Genomic DNA, 15970 nt, shown 5'->3' with positions numbered 1-15970 from the left:
ATTCTAAAATGCCTAGGAAAGTTTAGTACCTTCTTGGATTGGATAAGAAACGGACGTTTCCTTTAATAACTATGGATACAAAGACTGAAATTCGTACCGAGACGAAGGACTCAACGTCCTTGCCAGCGGATGACTATAAGAAACGTGATGCCATTTGGCCGTTGGTTTTATTCTATATACATATGAATATTCTCGCTATCGGCGGGGCTTACATTCTCCTAACAAGCGCCCTGTGGTCTACAATATTATTCAGTGAGTTCATGTGAAGTCAAGTGGTTGAAGCTGCTGTATATGAAATTGGCATGAGCTAATCGATTGTACTTGCACTTTGAACTGATCCCCACACTCTGTGTGACTTTCCCCTCCCCCTCAGCAACTCTTTTGGCCTTGCTGGGCATATTGGGCGTGACAGTGGGCGTACATAGATTATGGGCCCATCGTACTTTCACAGCATCTGCACCATTGCGTTTGTTTCTAATGCTCTGCCAGACAACGGCTGGTCAGGTGAGGAAAGCTTTCAGCTAGTGAGCTTTTAGTCGAGACTTTAACCCAATGAATGGTATTTTCTTGTTGTTGTTGTTGTTGTTCAGGGCTCCATCTACAGTGTCGTCCAGGCACATCGTTTACACCACCAAAAATTCCAACAAGATGCGGATCCGTTCTTCAGCAAGCAAGGATTCCTGTTTGCCCAAGTGAGAAGCGGTCTCTTCAAGTATTCCAGTGAGCAGGAGCAGCTATTGCAAGAGGTGGATATGACAGATCTGGAGAACGATGCCATAGTCATGTTCCAAAAGCGGTAGGCGCACCTCACACACTTATCCTGTATATATATGTTCTGATCATTCGACTCCTTTAGTTATTATGTCGTGCTCTACACAGTGCTCAATGTATTGCTTTCGATTAATACACCTTTCCAATACTTTGGCGATTCACTATCCTCGTCCATGTTGGTTGGATTTTGGTTACGCACTCTCATCGTCCACAATGTGGGCAATCTTGTGCACACATCGCACTTTGTCTGGAGCATATACAAGGATTTTAAGCCAACCGATTCGAATAGCATATTCTTCATTACCAAGAGCTATTGGCCTCAATATCATTATCTCCTGCCGCAGGACTATCAGAGCGGAGAGTTTGGTGACTATGGTTCGGGGTTGGGTGCTGCTGTCATAAGAGTTTTTGCTGCTCTGGATTGGGCAAAGGATTTGCGTACCATTAGCTCGGTGGCCGTTAGAATGGGCCTAACCAATGCCGTCGAGACGGGCAGACCGATTGTCGAATGTATTCAGGAACAGGTGCAACTCGAGAAGAATGCATTGCCAGCCAATCATTTTTTAAATCGCGAAAAGTTTATGTAAATATTGCCACATAGAGCGGTTGGGGCTTAAAATTATGCGTGAAATACCGTCGAAAGTCGTAAAAATAAATTAACAAACGCCAACTGAACCTAATTATTGGTCAAGCTCAGAAAAAAAGAGGTTTTCCTTTCGGTTTTTTTTTTGTTTTCAGCTGCTTAAGAGTTTAGCAAATAAAGGTAGAGTTTCGACTACGTCACCCGTTTGGACGTTGGAGTTGAAGTTCGTTTTTTTAGTTGGGCCACCAAAATGCACAAAATGCGTAGGGCGGACCCTCATTCATTGTGTATGTGTGTGTGTGTGTGTGACAAAAGAGGAGAACAACAACGAATACGAGAAAACAAACAAGCTATGAAATCACTATCAACATAATTATATATTCCAAATATATGTATATATATGTATATGTCTGTACGTTTTCGAACTTTGTCAATGCTAAAAGGGCAACAAGTCACACATACACACAAAAACACACACAGACACTGAGTAAATATATGTATATATTGGCCATGCTTCAACTCTTTCTCTCTCTCGATTCCCGCGAAGGCAAAGATGTTGTTTATACATGCCAATGAATTTCGCAATCATTTCATTTGGTTGTCCCCAAAAACAAAAAAAATAAACTCCCAATCCAATAGACAGCTTCACCATTTTAGGTTAGCCAAGTTAAATGTGTCGCACTCAATAAAATTATCACTAATACGCAATGTGTACGTAGTGCCCCTCAGGCACTTGATTGATAAGTCAATATTGACCCACAATTTTGGGGGGACCTGAACACAGAAGCCTGGCTGGCAAAACAGATGCCTCTGGCCAATCGAAATTCATTCTATGCTCCTGCCCAACTCCGGCTGTAAGACACCATTCAAATATTGACTAATTAAACACTTTGGATCAAAGTGTAAGCTTGACTTGCGACTAATCATGCTGAAGGCACTTAAAACTTTAATTCAACCAATGCAAACTCTACACTCTTCTTGAAGCTAAAAAAGAAAATATATACATAACTTTTGCCCATCGTACTTATGTCTGTCTATATTCTTTGCAAAATTTTAAGTTTATATCCAAGATGTTGCTTTTGATTACACAGCCAATATGTTAATATTAAGTTAGACTTTAAACCACTTTAAAACATTTGTAAATAGGTTACAAGTATTACACTACGCAATCTGTTTTGACTTACGTATAAATGAATTTGTTTTCAAAGTATAAACAAAATGATATTAAGTCATTTGCATTTAATCAAACTTACCTTGGGAAATGGCTATATACGATTAGAGAAATTACCTGTAAATAACTTTTAAATTAATTTAGGACATGGCTATAAACGATTAGAGAAATTACCTGTTAATAACTTTTAAATTGAATCATATATTATCAAGTTAAAAAGATCCGAAAGAATTGAAAATAATATCTCATTTGTTAACCAACTGATTGTAAGTTCTGGAATACTCTAGTCGACTCTTGACTAGATTTTGAATGACATTATGCAATACTTTTTGTTTTTGAAAAAATACGAGATATTTCTATTTCTCTAGCAACAACATGAATCTAGTAGTAGATTGAGAAAATAACATAAACCGGTTAAGGGTACTGTATATATGTACTTTGTATATATATATTTGTCAGATTCACACAAACTGACTCATAGATACATTTATAAGTTGTAGTTATTTACCTTTTGCCACTGCGATTTGTCTGTCTGGCTGTGTAGTGTGTCTGCCATCTGGGGGCCAGTTTCGGCACTTGTACCAATTCCTAATGACTATGAAGTGAAGTGATTACTAATGAATTTGCTAGACTAAAAGCCCAAGTTTTGCCTTTTTGCCGTTTGCCTTATACCTTTTGTTTGTGGCAGCCACAAAACTAAAAAATACATACATACATATGTATATATGTATGTGCATGTATTTACATTTCACGCTACATTTAAGTTGAGTTTTTGTTGCAAATTGCAGTCGCGTTCTACGTTTAGCTTTTTGTTATGTTAATTTATTTTTCATAAACCATACGAGAGATAGACATCTGAAGGTCTTGAAGGTGTTAGTATGTACTTGTGTATGTGCGAGATGAAGTATCTTAGGCCCAGTCTGTCTGTCTAATGCAAAATGTGCGAGCTTGTAATTCCGCTAGAGTTTTTGGTCTTATGTGAAACTGAAGATCGGATGTGGCTCTCCACCTCTGAAGGAAGGTAAATACTCGCAGCATTACCAACTAATCGCCCAACAAATTGTTTTTTCATACGATTTGTATGAATGGCATTTGATTGTCCAGCAAAAAGAGGGAAATCATTTGCCAGTTTCGTTTGGCTTTTGTCTATGGCTTTTTTGGGGGACTTTTGCAAAGAATTTTTCATCTCATAAAAAACGCTGACATTGCTAAAAAAAAAAACAAAAACAAAAACAAAACGTTGATCAACAATTGGAAGCTGCGCAATTATACAAAAGCTATTGGCCAAATATGGGAAGGGTATTTTGCCTTTGTTTGTTTTGGCCATGTTGTCTGTCAAGTCGTTATGATTGTTTGCATAATTGGCTAAACAAAATTGTCGCAGCTAAAAGCCATAACACTTCAAAGGCTTTTCCGTCGCGTGACATTTAATTGCAGCCCAAGACCCAAAAAAAAAAAGAAAAATACTAAATTAATCCAGATGGGTGGTTAGTGTTTCTTACTTTCGGAAAAAGAGACACACACTGTGATATTGAGAAATGGAGAAAGAGTGGTGAGAGAGCCGAGCTTCATTTAAGTATGATTTTGAGTTAGTTTTTATATATTTTTAGGTTTGTAGCTTTTTAATTAAGTTTTGCCTTAAGTTTCGGTTTTTTTTTCGGTTTTTTTGGTTTTGTCTCTGTGGTGTTATGTAAAGAGAAAGCAACTGCCTGTCCGTCTGTCTTTCTGCCTGCCGCTGTGTGGTTGAACTTCATGATCATCGAACGGTTTTTGACTTTGGTCAACAAGAAAACAAAGCCAACGATGAGAAAGAGAGACGGAAATATAAAACACAACAACAAGAACTGTGTAAATCCAATTTCAAGTATATATGCAAAAGGAGAGATTAATTTATTTAGTATGCAAATATACATATTTAAATGTGATCCAACAGAATATTGAGCAAAAAAAAAACCCTCCAACTTTTCCTCACAGGGCTCTCACATTCACTCTCCCTTTTCTCTCCCTGTTGCCAAATAGAAATCGTTATCTTCGGCCAAAGCAAAACCAGATTTTGGCCATCATCTAAGTTTTAGCATATCAAAATGCTTTTACAATGACAATTCTTAGAATCTAACGGTGACACAGTTCTTTTTTCTTCTCTTTTCTTCTCTATTAACATACTCGTTTGGCATTATTTTTTTCGCTCTTGGCAACTGCAGCTTCCCTTTGAAAGACATTTTCAAATGGTTTAAATTTAAGGTGATGTATTTCTATTTTAATGTATAAAATTCAACGGCAAATAGCGAACAAAACTCAAAGAAACGTTAAGACAACAAAATTTGAACAAACTTTAAAAATAAATCGACCAATTAATACCCGGCATACAAATAGATGAAGCTTTAAGATGTCAACTACTTTTTGTTGAGTTATTAACTTGATATTGTTAGGAAGTAAACGAAAAATAAAAATACTAAAATTAGTCAGCGTAGTCAGTATTCATTTTAGGGCCGCTGCCAAATTTTAAACACATTTTGAGTAATTTTGAATTTTAAGAAATTTAAATAAATTCCTGAAATGTAAATCTTATTAATTAGTTAGATTTATTGATCTCCAGCCGGCTAAAACCGTGTTTTAAAATTCCTGAAATAATATATATAATTTAAGGCATTTCCACTTGCTCATACCTGGCTAATCCCTTGAAAGATTTAGTAATTTATTTTACTGCTTTAGAAGGCTAATGAATTACTTTGTTTTAGTGTTTTACTTGAGTCCCATTACTAGACCAAAGATATAACCAACTTTTTGAGGATTTATTTTTGTCAAACTGCTTTTTTGTGATAATAAAATGCAAAATGACAAATGTTGTAACATTCTAGTTTGGATTTCACAGTAAAAACTATAATAATTTCCATTAATGCTATTTTGATTCCATAAAGTATTGAGTTCTCTTAATAGAATTAGTTTTCGTACTTACAATAAATTTTTTAATTAAAAAAATTTCATTTCAACATTTGATTTGTTATGAAATAAACTTTCCTTTTATGCTAAAGAAAATCAAATATGAAGAGTAAAATGGGCATTAAAATTAAAGTACTTACCATAAAAGTCAAAAGGCACTGTTGGATAATGCAATACGAGTATTTCGCCAGAAACAAAAGCAATTGACATATAAACAAAATTGTTTTACATTTTGCATAGACAAAACTGTGTAGATTTTTCATATATATTTTATATATACATATAATAGATCAGCACAGATATTATTTTAGTCAGTCTTTTGTGGTTACCTGTGACGTATGACCTTTGACTTTGTGATTACTTGTAATGAGCTTTGTTTTTTTTGGCCAAAGCCTCTTTCTCAATAATATTGAGATGCTGCTCCACCTGATACACCTGTAAAATATATTCAAGCGTAAAATTGTGATGGGTAGAGCCGCTGACGGCGCTGCTGCTGCCTGCCTGCCATTGCGAGTACCTTATCCATAGTGAGGTTCTGCCGAAGTTTAAGCCGAAGCTCAGGTGCTCGGTGCCGAAACTATTACAGGTGCTCGTTGTGCGCTCAGGTGTGTGGTTGTGTGTTTCTGTGTATGTGTATGTGCGTGCTGTAGCTGCTGCTGCGCTGCTGTTGCTGCTGTTGCTGTGGCATAATCTTGGCCTTCTTTTTGGTCTTTTCTTTACCTTTGTGTGTGCTTCGCTTCTCCACCGCCGCCACTGCCGCTTCTCGGCTTCGTCGTCATTCAGTCAGTTAGTCAGTTAGTCAGCCAGTCAGTCAGATTGTCTGTCTCTGCAGCAAACGGCAGGTACGAATTTTTACTTTTGGCTACGATCATTTGTCTACGGAACGTCGCCGCGTTGAGTTCGTTAGACACAGCAGCGCGGAAATTGCAATTCCAACACCAACATCAAACCAAAGCTTCAAAGGGCTCCGCGTTGTTGTTGCCTCTGAGGTGTTGAGTGTGTTGAAGAAAAAAAAAACACAAAGCAAGAGAAGAGAGTGAAACAAAAAGTACAACTCCGACCGACAGACCAAAAGAAAAGTGAAGCCATCAAGCGGAGTCTCCTCCGTCTAGTCACCAAAGTACTTCAACAGCAATTAAAATTATTTTGTGTTGTAAATCTGTGAAGAAAGTTCGGAGTGCCAGTTACGAAACTCGGTTTCCGTCTGGCTTGTTGTTGTTTTCTGCTGTGAATTTAGTGTGTGAATCCAAAAGAAAAGAAAATACCGAAAAATGGGCCACCTGTCCACTACGGAGCGTGTGTGCACAACAACACCAATGCCCAGCACCGGCGAGGGAAGTCCCACATCATCGTTAACGCGTCGCGCCAAAATGGCCAATAGCGAGGCGCAAAATCGTCGCGGCGAGGACTCATCACCTGAGTCACCAGTCACACGTTCCAAAATCTCATCGACCAAGCTCTCCAACTCATCGACAACAAAACCAACAACGTCGACAACAACAAAACTGGAGAAATTCGAGATGCCCAAGGATCTGGTTGCTCATGTGCCAAAAGATAAAATCAATTTGGATGACTACATACGCACCTTTAAGGGTGACAAAGTGTTGGGCTATCAATTCGATGCGCCCCTCAAATGGGACAAAGTCATTCAAATTTCGTTATTACATATTGTAGCAGTTGTTACATTGCTATTATATCCTTTGGAACGGCTCAATATTTGCGCAACAATTTTTTGTAAGTATGAGGAGACAAAACGCCCCCCAAAAAAAAGAGTCTTCAACTGTCTATTATATAAGACCTTGGTGGGGTCCCTCTCTAATATGACATGTGTATTAGATTGAGAAATTTATGTGTGTGAGTGTGTGTTTCTTTTTGGACAAAGAAACCCACAGAAAGACAGAGATGTGTCGGAAATAGCCGATGCTGGATGATGTCGATAGTAATGATGATGATGATGATGATGATGATGATTATGTTGATTTCATCTTTTCTTTTGGTTGCTTTATTCGCCTACATTTTGGGGCACACCTACGGCAATTATTTGCAATTTAGCGTGGTAAACCTCTTGGCATTTTCAACGCCCTGCAACTGGTGGCAATAGTTGATGTTACAACATCTACATCTTGTTGCCCCTTGTTATTGACATTTAATTAATCGCTACTTAACATGCCCTTTCTTCATATCATTTACCACTTTAAAAAAAAACTCTTGGTTTTGTTTACTCTCAATGTTGAAATATCTTGCATTGTCTTTACTTTTCTTTTCTTTCTTATTTTCACTTTTGCTTTGCTTATGCTACATGTCGTACTTTATTTTTTGGTTTTTTTGTTTTTTCTTTTTTCGGGGGGATCGAAATCTGTTTGTCAATGCAATTTCAGCATAAATAATTTCAACTGACACAAAAATATGAAAACGAAACGTATGTAAAAGAAATGAAAACGAGCAACAATACAAAATTCAGTTGACACATTTAAACAAAACTGAAAAATTGGAGCTTTTCGACTTGAGGCTAAATTACAAAGCCATGAAGGTTACTTACTTACTAGTACAAGTAATGCGTACTTGTTGTCTACATCCGACAAAAAACAAAACAAAATATATATCTCATTTTGCTCCAGACGATTTATGGCCATACCTCATGCAAGACAATTTCATATTAAAGATCGCCGTCGTTGACATTGAGACGAATGGTTTTTCCCCCTCTTCGCCGCATCCAGGCAAGGGAAATACCTCAGAAACGGAGTTTCTCATTCCAATCAACTACTTTTTTTCTTTTTGTTCGTTCCTCCTGTAAAATGCTATAAATTTTAATATTTATTGCTCATTGTGTAAGTCATTTTTTTGTGAAGGATCCTGGGATGCATTCCTGCTGCTTAACTTGCACTCTGTCAGTCAGTCAGCCAGTCTGTCTGTCTGTCCCCGTGGTCTATGTAGATCCCAGAGAGACTTGACCGTTCGGCCGCCCTTTTATGGGGCGTCGAGCTCGTAAATATTTTGGCAAATTACTGGCTGTACGTGCCTGGTTTTTTTTAGGCATCGCAAATTATCGTCATTTAGTTTTGTGTTAAACATCGAAAAAGAGTTTTAAACATGTTGATTAAATCGCAGCGAAGAAGTTTTGTGGTGGGGTGGGGTGGGAGCGAGGGGTAAAGTTACATAAGCCTTTACGTTCGGCGCTAATGAAGCTTGAAATACAATCATAAAAACAAACCTCAAAAACCAAACAATTTATATAAGTGGAGGGAGATGTGTGATTTATTCATCCATAGTTTGTTCAACTTAATATCAGCATAGTCATCCAAAGAAATAAGAAGGGGATTTTTTTTCCCCTTAGAAATACAAAAAAAAAACCTGATTTTTGAAGAGACCTAGAAGCTAAATACTTGTAGTTTCCTGTGCCATTTATTTGAGAAATAGAAATAAAATGCCATTTTGATGAAATATCAAAATTAAAGCAACAAATATTATGTACATACATCAACCTTCGACTGTCGCACACAAATTGCATGTCATTTATTCTAATATTATTCCAAGTACTTACTCTATATAGACATATATTTTTTTTTTTGCTATGCATTTATTTTCTTCTACTTTGCGCCTTAACTGAACTTGACCTTCCATTCTAAAAACAAAAAAGAAACCATCTCTATATTTGAATTGCTAATGATTCAATTTTCTTTTTTGCTATCAATATTCAATTAATCGAATGATTCGTTGATGCATCTTATCAATATATCAGAGATATACCTGGAACTAAAGTACATTTGAGTCAAACTTTAAAAGAAACTTGCGACCCAAAACTGGTTTCTGAAGCAATCCCAAACTACAATTTTTCTATTTCGTGTGTCTATGGTTGAAGGTTAATCTTTCATTCAATCGATCGATGTTGTGTTTTAACACCTTGACGGACATAGAGACAAATAGTCAGTCACACACACACAAACACAGGTAGGCACTAAATCCCGCCTAAGAAATCGTTAACTTTTCATTAGTCGCCATCGATTGTGAAACAAAAAAAAAAAGATCTATTGTAGCTGAGATGGAAATGGCTTTTGGTTTTTATGATTGCTATTTGTCATTAGTAGATCGAGTGCGGAAAACCCAAATCGATAAGTTGCAAATTGTTGTCGGTTGTTAATTGCATTTAGTGGTGACAATCGTTCGAAAACCTATGTAAATTCTCATTATTTAAATTCATCTTCACGAACGTTTGGAAATTCTTGGTCAATTAATCGATTACAATCATTAAAAATGATGTGATTGCTAGGGGGAAATAAATATAGTAAGGAATGTTAAGTTGACAATAGAAGTTCATCTCCCTTCCTCCCTCACTCTCTTTCTCACTCTCTCTCACTGGGCATATGATTTTCAATTTGTATATTGATAAAATTAGCATTATAGCTCGAATAGCTCAATTTCCGTAATATGTAATTTGTGTTTTTCTACCCCAAATCTTCATCATTTTTATTTGTCATATCTAATTAGCACGATTTTTGTTTTTTTTTTTGGTTTTTATAGCTAAACATTTATTTATGTCTATCTTGTCTTTTGTAGCCTTCTTTGTTGGCGGAATAGCTGGCTTTGGGGTCACAGCCGGGGCCCATCGTTTTTGGACACATCGCAGCTATAAGGCTAATTTACCTCTCCGAATTATTCTGATGCTCTCCTACTGTGTGGCCGGACAGGTAAAGATTGTCGTCGTTTTCATTAATGTAACTTGCAGATTTAAACTGTATGTTTTAGGTCTTCTTTACACATCTTATTTTTTTTGTTTGTTCGGTGTGTTGATGTTGGTAGTTGGGTTGTAAATGCAATTAACATTAATTGCATCATTAAATATAACAACTTAATGCTTTTGTTGAAGCAACAATACGAACACCAATAACAAAAAAACACTGACAATTTTCAACTGAGCAGACAATAGATAGGTACATAGAAGTATAGTCGGCACTTTATGCATCTGTCAGATACATTTATCATATTTAATGGCAGCACAGCGATTAAGCACAAGTTAAATTGTGACGCTCAGTTGTTGTAAACTTGTTGGTTAATTCTTGTTTCTATGAAGTGTTAAGAGCATGAATCTTGTACTGACATTAAGTAATTGGAATTGTAATTTGATTTTATTGTAGAACACTCTATATGATTGGGTACGTGATCATCGGGTGCATCATAAGTATTCGGAGACCAATGCCGATCCTCACAATGCCAATCGTGGCTTCTTCTTCTCCCACGTGGGTTGGCTGATGATGCTAAAACATCCGGAAGTCTTGCGACGTGGCCGTCAAATTGATATGGATGATATATTGGCCGATCCGGTGGTGCAATTCCATCAAAAGTACTTTATACCCTTGAAAATTGCATTTTGCTTTGTCTTGCCCACCCTGATTCCAGTATATTTCTTTGGCGAAGAGTGGGGTTTGGCCTTTGCCCAGCAATGCCTGTTCCGTTATGTCGGCAGTTTGAACTTTACCTGGTCGGTGAATAGTGCAGCCCATTTGTGGGGATCGCGTCCCTATGACAAGTGAGTAGATCCCGAAGAAAAACGGGAATCTGTGGATGGTTTTAATCGTGATTTTACCTTTTGCAGACGCATCATGCCCAGCGAAAACATTTATGTTTCGATTTTGGCCATGGGCGAGGGCTGGCACAACTATCATCATGTCTTCCCATGGGACTACAAAGCAGCTGAGTTGGGCAACTATCATGTCAACTTTACCACCATGGTTCTGGATGCATTCAATAAACTGGGCTGGGCATGGAATATGAAGCAGCCATCCAAGGAGCTGGTTCGTCGCACTCTAGAGAAATATGGCGATGGCTCCCATGCATCGGCGAGAGCAGCTGGAGCGGATGGCCCAAGTGCTGTGGCCGCTCAAATGGTTGGTCATCTTCATTATGCCGAAGTTCCGGATCCCGAGATAGAGTACGATGCCGAGTCAAGCAGCACAGAGAGCGCCAAACTGGATGAGAACGAGAATGAGAGCGAGCGGCAGAAGAAGACCAAGAAAATTGCCATTTAGGCGGATGCCCCCTGGATATAATGTCGATTTACTTAAATTTTTCGGGGGGGTCTCAGAAAGCGGGAGAAAAATTTGTAATTATGCATGAACAGCATAATTCTACGTTTAATCATAACATACTAACTCTTATTTAATGCGTCTGGCTGTACGACATATCTAAGCATCCGTAACTGCGAACGTTTTTGTATCTGTATCTGTATCTGTAACTTACACTTTTGCTTATATGGCACACAGAGCGCGAGGGCGGGGCATAGTCGTTAATAATATATATATTATTTCTACACATAAACACACACACACACACAAACACCCACTCACATACACTCACACACACACACCCACACTCACACACAATACACAGACAGACACAACCACAAAAATTCATATATTCATTTGTCTAGGTTTAGGTATTTAGCAGTCTACCATGGTACGATATTTAGATTTAGATTACAAAGAACAAAATAAAATTAAAAACGAATAAAAAACAATGAGCAAAATAAATATTACATAAATATTTTGTTTCAATAATTTAAAAATGAATATAATCTGAACTTTGGAAAGCTTGGAAAATTGGGAATGCAAACGATAAGAGGCAACAAAGGGAAAGATCTTTGATGTACTTGGAATAAAGGCGGTAGATTTGGATGATTTTCCTAAATAATAGTTTTATCAGTTGTTTTATAGTTGTGAAACTATCAACCTTACAAAGCTAAGTCGAAAACTTCGCCAATGCACTAGCCTGGGATTCGAACATGGATCCTCATTCTTCTGTTCCCTAAATCACTGGCGAACTTAAAGAACTCGTCTACCGTGGACTGCTCTGATAGACCTAAAGACCTCCAAGTGATTTAATAATTCAGACCAAAGGCAAATAATGATTACTCCTACTTTTAATATATTCAATATTATTAAGAGGTCACAACTTTGAGAAGGTTTAGCTATAAATTCCATTCATCTTTCCCTGGATACACATACTAAGTCAATTATATTTTAATCTAATTGAATAGCAGATTTAAGTTTCCAATTAGAAAATTATGAAGTGTCAATACAGAAAATGTCAACTATTATTATTATTATTATTAATAATGGTAAAAGCAGTTATTTATAATGTGACTGGGCAGTAATTGTAGATTACAGCCAATCTTCTACTAGCTATAGCTAGGCCTTAATCTAAAATGTCAACTAAATAGTAAAAGAGAAAAACAGACTCAAAACCTGACCCTAAGCGACAGTACCACAAAGTTTGAGAGTCATTGAAAAGACTCCCAGCTTCCATCTTGGGCGGGCAACTAAAAGTCTTTACTCTCATTAATATGGATACAGTGTTGACTATCCTGACAATGGAAACACTTAATCTCTATGATTTATGTGCTTGGCAGGTGTAAAATATTTCTCATTACTTTTTGTTAGAGCATCTTTGAATGTTTTATGAATTTTGATTTTGAAAGTAATTTCACAGTAAAGCAGGGATTTGAATACTTAGTTCGCACACCTACGACTTTAACAACTCGAACGAATTGGGCAACTTGAAATACACTAGAAATGCATCTACTTATCCCACACTAAAAAAAACCTTTTAACCTTTATAGTTAAATTTCGAGTTTCCCTCTTGTTGTGTGACGAAATGTGACTCAAATGCAAATGATGAAAATGTGCGCCAAAAAGTTTTAGTTTCTCATCATCATGTTTTGTCATTGCATTGCATATTGGATGTAGGCAGAAGTAAACTGTATACTAATAATGTGAGCTACTAAGTCAGTTAACTGGTTTCATTTGGTCTACGTGACCAAAGTTGCATGTGCACGATCTCGCGATTTCTCGTACAGTTGCAGCCCGGCAGGAACAGATGCCAGGAAGAGTCGACTCATCACCTAGGCTAGTAATTGTCTTTTTAATCGATTTTCTCAGGTAGTATATAAGAAAAGGGCTCATGTCTACATGTTGTTTGGCACGTACGCCGTTGCATAGAATCTGAAATCAGAACCTTGAAAAGGTTCACTTGCGCTTTATCATTACGAGTATTAAGGGGAATTCCTGACTCCCAGCTCCCATCTTGGGAGGCAACTGATGAAGTGCACGAGCGAAGCAATTCATCGTCATGCCTCCACCATTAAGCATTGTTGGTTTTTTTTGTGTCTTCGTTTTTGTATTGTTTTGTGTTGGAATATAGTAAACTATGCGTAGGCTTGTCCACTTATCGCCTCGCACAATTTGTGCGTAAGAAGGTCAAGTGCTTTGCCAATATCAATATTTGTGCAATGACCAAAAAGAGAAAAAAATAAACTTAAAAAAAAAAAAAACGAGGTAATAACTTATAGTCCCCATCATAGTCATAACTCATTAAGATTGTAACTAAGCTGGGCCTAGGCCTAGACGCAGCTCAGTGAGCTTTATGTGACCAAATGTCGTTTAATTAGTGACGATTCAGCACACACACACACACACACACACACTCAAAGTCAAACCCTAGCCCCAAACCCAAACGAGGGGCCTCGTGGCCACCTTAATTCTTTGCCTTAGCTAGTTAATTAAAGACCCGTGATCAGCGCTTGATGAACACTATAATAATCCAGTGCAGTAAGTAACTCACTGACCTTATTTTTATCCACACATTACGAAATATTCAACTGAAAACATAAAGAAACTCTCTACTACTACTAGAAGTTGCCTTAAGTTTGAAAATATTCTTATTTACTAGAAACTGTTTATAGATAAAACCAGAGGGCCGGGGCTAACTTCGACCGCGTCAAAGTTTGTATACCCTTGCAATTTTTTTGGTAACTCTTTCCTTACATTTATAGCCATCAAAGTGGAAAAACGTTTAAGCTAAAAGGGCTAATGTGTCCGAAAGAACGGCCTACAATCATAGCATAGGAAATAACGAAGATATTGATCAAAGTCATTGTTTTCCACCGATCGTTCCTATGGGAGCTATATGATATAGCTCCCCGATCTTTATCAAATTCAGCACAGTCATTAACAGATATATTAAACTAACAAATGTTTAGTTTGAAAGCAATCGCGTCAAAAGTAACGAAGTTATTGGCAAAAGTCACTGTTTTCGAAAGATCGTTCCTATGGGAGCTATATGATATAGTCACCCGATCTTGATCAAATTCGGCATAGTCGTTTATATGTGTAATTAACTCAACATTATTAAATTTCATGATCATAGCTCAGAAAATAACGAAGTTATTAAGAAAAGTCACTGTTCGTGACTTTGCCATTTGTATGGGAGCTATAGGATATAGTGGTCCGATCCGAGATATACAACGGCTGCAGTATATACAAGCCTACATGCAAAATTTCAGCTCTGTAGCTCTTAGGGTCTAGGAGGAGTTTGCGTTGATCCAGACGGACGGACAGACGGACAGACGGACGGACGGACGGACGGACATGGCGATTTGAACTCGTCTCGTCGTGCTGATCAAGAATATATATACTTTATATGGTCAGAGATGCTTCCTTCTATGCGTTGCACACTTTTGACCAAAATTAACATACCCTTTTTGCAAGGGTATAAAAAGTAATGACATTTCACCTCACATTTTAGTTAAAAGAGCATGGGCAAAAGTTTAATAAATAAAATTGAATATAAATATTTGTAAGCAAATTACTATATATAATTATAATGGATGAAATATTTTCCAGTTCAATTCGATGTAGGGAAATTAAGATCATGGCAGGATTTAGATCTGTCTATTATTCTTTAGCTTTAGCAATCTTTCTTTTATTTTTTTAAATACAATAAAACTTACAAGATCTGTTTAAATGAAAACCAAAAACGAATGGCAAAGAATTTAAAATTTTATAATGCAAAATTTTCTATTTCCAAGGATGAACAGAGCTCAAGTCGAAACCAATATGATAATGAACTCATAGGTGGATCTAAAATTGTTAGTATGCAATAGTCTGGAAAAGTATTTATTATTTGCAACGTCTGCAATTCGTCGACTCGACTTTGGTATACCATCTACCAAGTATGAAAACTATTTCAAATTGAAAAGACCAAATTTCTATTGATTTATTTGTCAAATGCCATTTACTAGACTGCTATGAAAAAAGCGAGCATTTTCTAACTTTTATGGTTGAAAAAGAAAGTAAATTTCTTTTAGGAACTATATCAGTATGAGCTACAAGAGCTAAGAGATAGAACAGTTTAAGGAACAAACTCAGTATCCTTTGCGGATTACCTTGCTAAGAGGAGAATCGGCGACCTAAAAGGTCGTTCGGATTAAGTAACGCTTTCTTTTACCTTTTACATACATTTTGACGTCATTGATATAACCAATTCATACTATAATTGAATGAATGATATATTCCAAAGAATTTGATTATATTCCTTTGGGTATAGGTAAACAAAGAAAACAGACTGTGAATCCATTAAATGCAAAATAAAATTAGTATTCGTAAGGCCATTTCTTTCTATATAATATATACATCTAAAGTTTATCATGCAATTTGAAAGGCATACAAAACTTG

General features: G+C 36.9%; 2 protein-coding genes across 2 annotated transcripts; both read left to right on the top strand.

Annotated features, from left to right (window-relative positions):
* Positions 1 to 25: 25 nt before the first annotated feature.
* Positions 26 to 1446, top strand: LOC6650431 (acyl-CoA Delta-9 desaturase). Its single transcript, XM_002073408.4, has 4 exons — positions 26 to 252; positions 374 to 504; positions 591 to 796; positions 857 to 1446. Exons 1-4 carry the CDS (start codon positions 72 to 74, stop codon positions 1356 to 1358), a joined length of 1020 nt encoding a protein of 339 aa, XP_002073444.1. The 5' UTR covers positions 26 to 71; the 3' UTR covers positions 1359 to 1446.
* Positions 1447 to 6348: 4902 nt separating this feature from the next.
* On the top strand, positions 6349 to 11989 carry LOC6650430 (acyl-CoA Delta(11) desaturase). The gene is made up of 4 exons (XM_002073407.4): positions 6349 to 7199; positions 10020 to 10150; positions 10598 to 10989; positions 11056 to 11989. Exons 1-4 carry the CDS (start codon positions 6737 to 6739, stop codon positions 11486 to 11488), a joined length of 1419 nt encoding a protein of 472 aa, XP_002073443.1. The 5' UTR covers positions 6349 to 6736; the 3' UTR covers positions 11489 to 11989.
* Positions 11990 to 15970: the final 3981 nt, after the last annotated feature.

This window comes from Drosophila willistoni, chromosome 3R (genome assembly GCF_018902025.1).
Source record: "Drosophila willistoni isolate 14030-0811.24 chromosome 3R, UCI_dwil_1.1, whole genome shotgun sequence".
Taxonomy (NCBI): Eukaryota; Metazoa; Arthropoda; class Insecta; order Diptera; family Drosophilidae; genus Drosophila; species Drosophila willistoni.
Note: the sequence above shows the minus strand (reverse complement) of the source record. Positions and strands in the feature narration are given on the sequence as shown.

Excerpts from the sequence above, each read along its gene's own strand:
- LOC6650431 (XM_002073408.4), top strand. The coding sequence starts at position 72 with ATGGATACAAAGACTGAAATTCGTACCGAGACGAAGGACTCAACGTCC. Across the intron at positions 253-373 it reads GTGGTCTACAATATTATTCA|CAACTCTTTTGGCCTTGCTG; the intron begins GTGAGTTCATGT and ends CCTCCCCCTCAG. Across the intron at positions 797-856 it reads ATAGTCATGTTCCAAAAGCG|TTATTATGTCGTGCTCTACA; the intron begins GTAGGCGCACCT and ends CGACTCCTTTAG.
- LOC6650430 (XM_002073407.4), top strand. The coding sequence starts at position 6,737 with ATGGGCCACCTGTCCACTACGGAGCGTGTGTGCACAACAACACCAATG. Across the intron at positions 7,200-10,019 it reads TATTTGCGCAACAATTTTTT|CCTTCTTTGTTGGCGGAATA; the intron begins GTAAGTATGAGG and ends TGTCTTTTGTAG. Across the intron at positions 10,151-10,597 it reads CCTACTGTGTGGCCGGACAG|AACACTCTATATGATTGGGT; the intron begins GTAAAGATTGTC and ends ATTTTATTGTAG.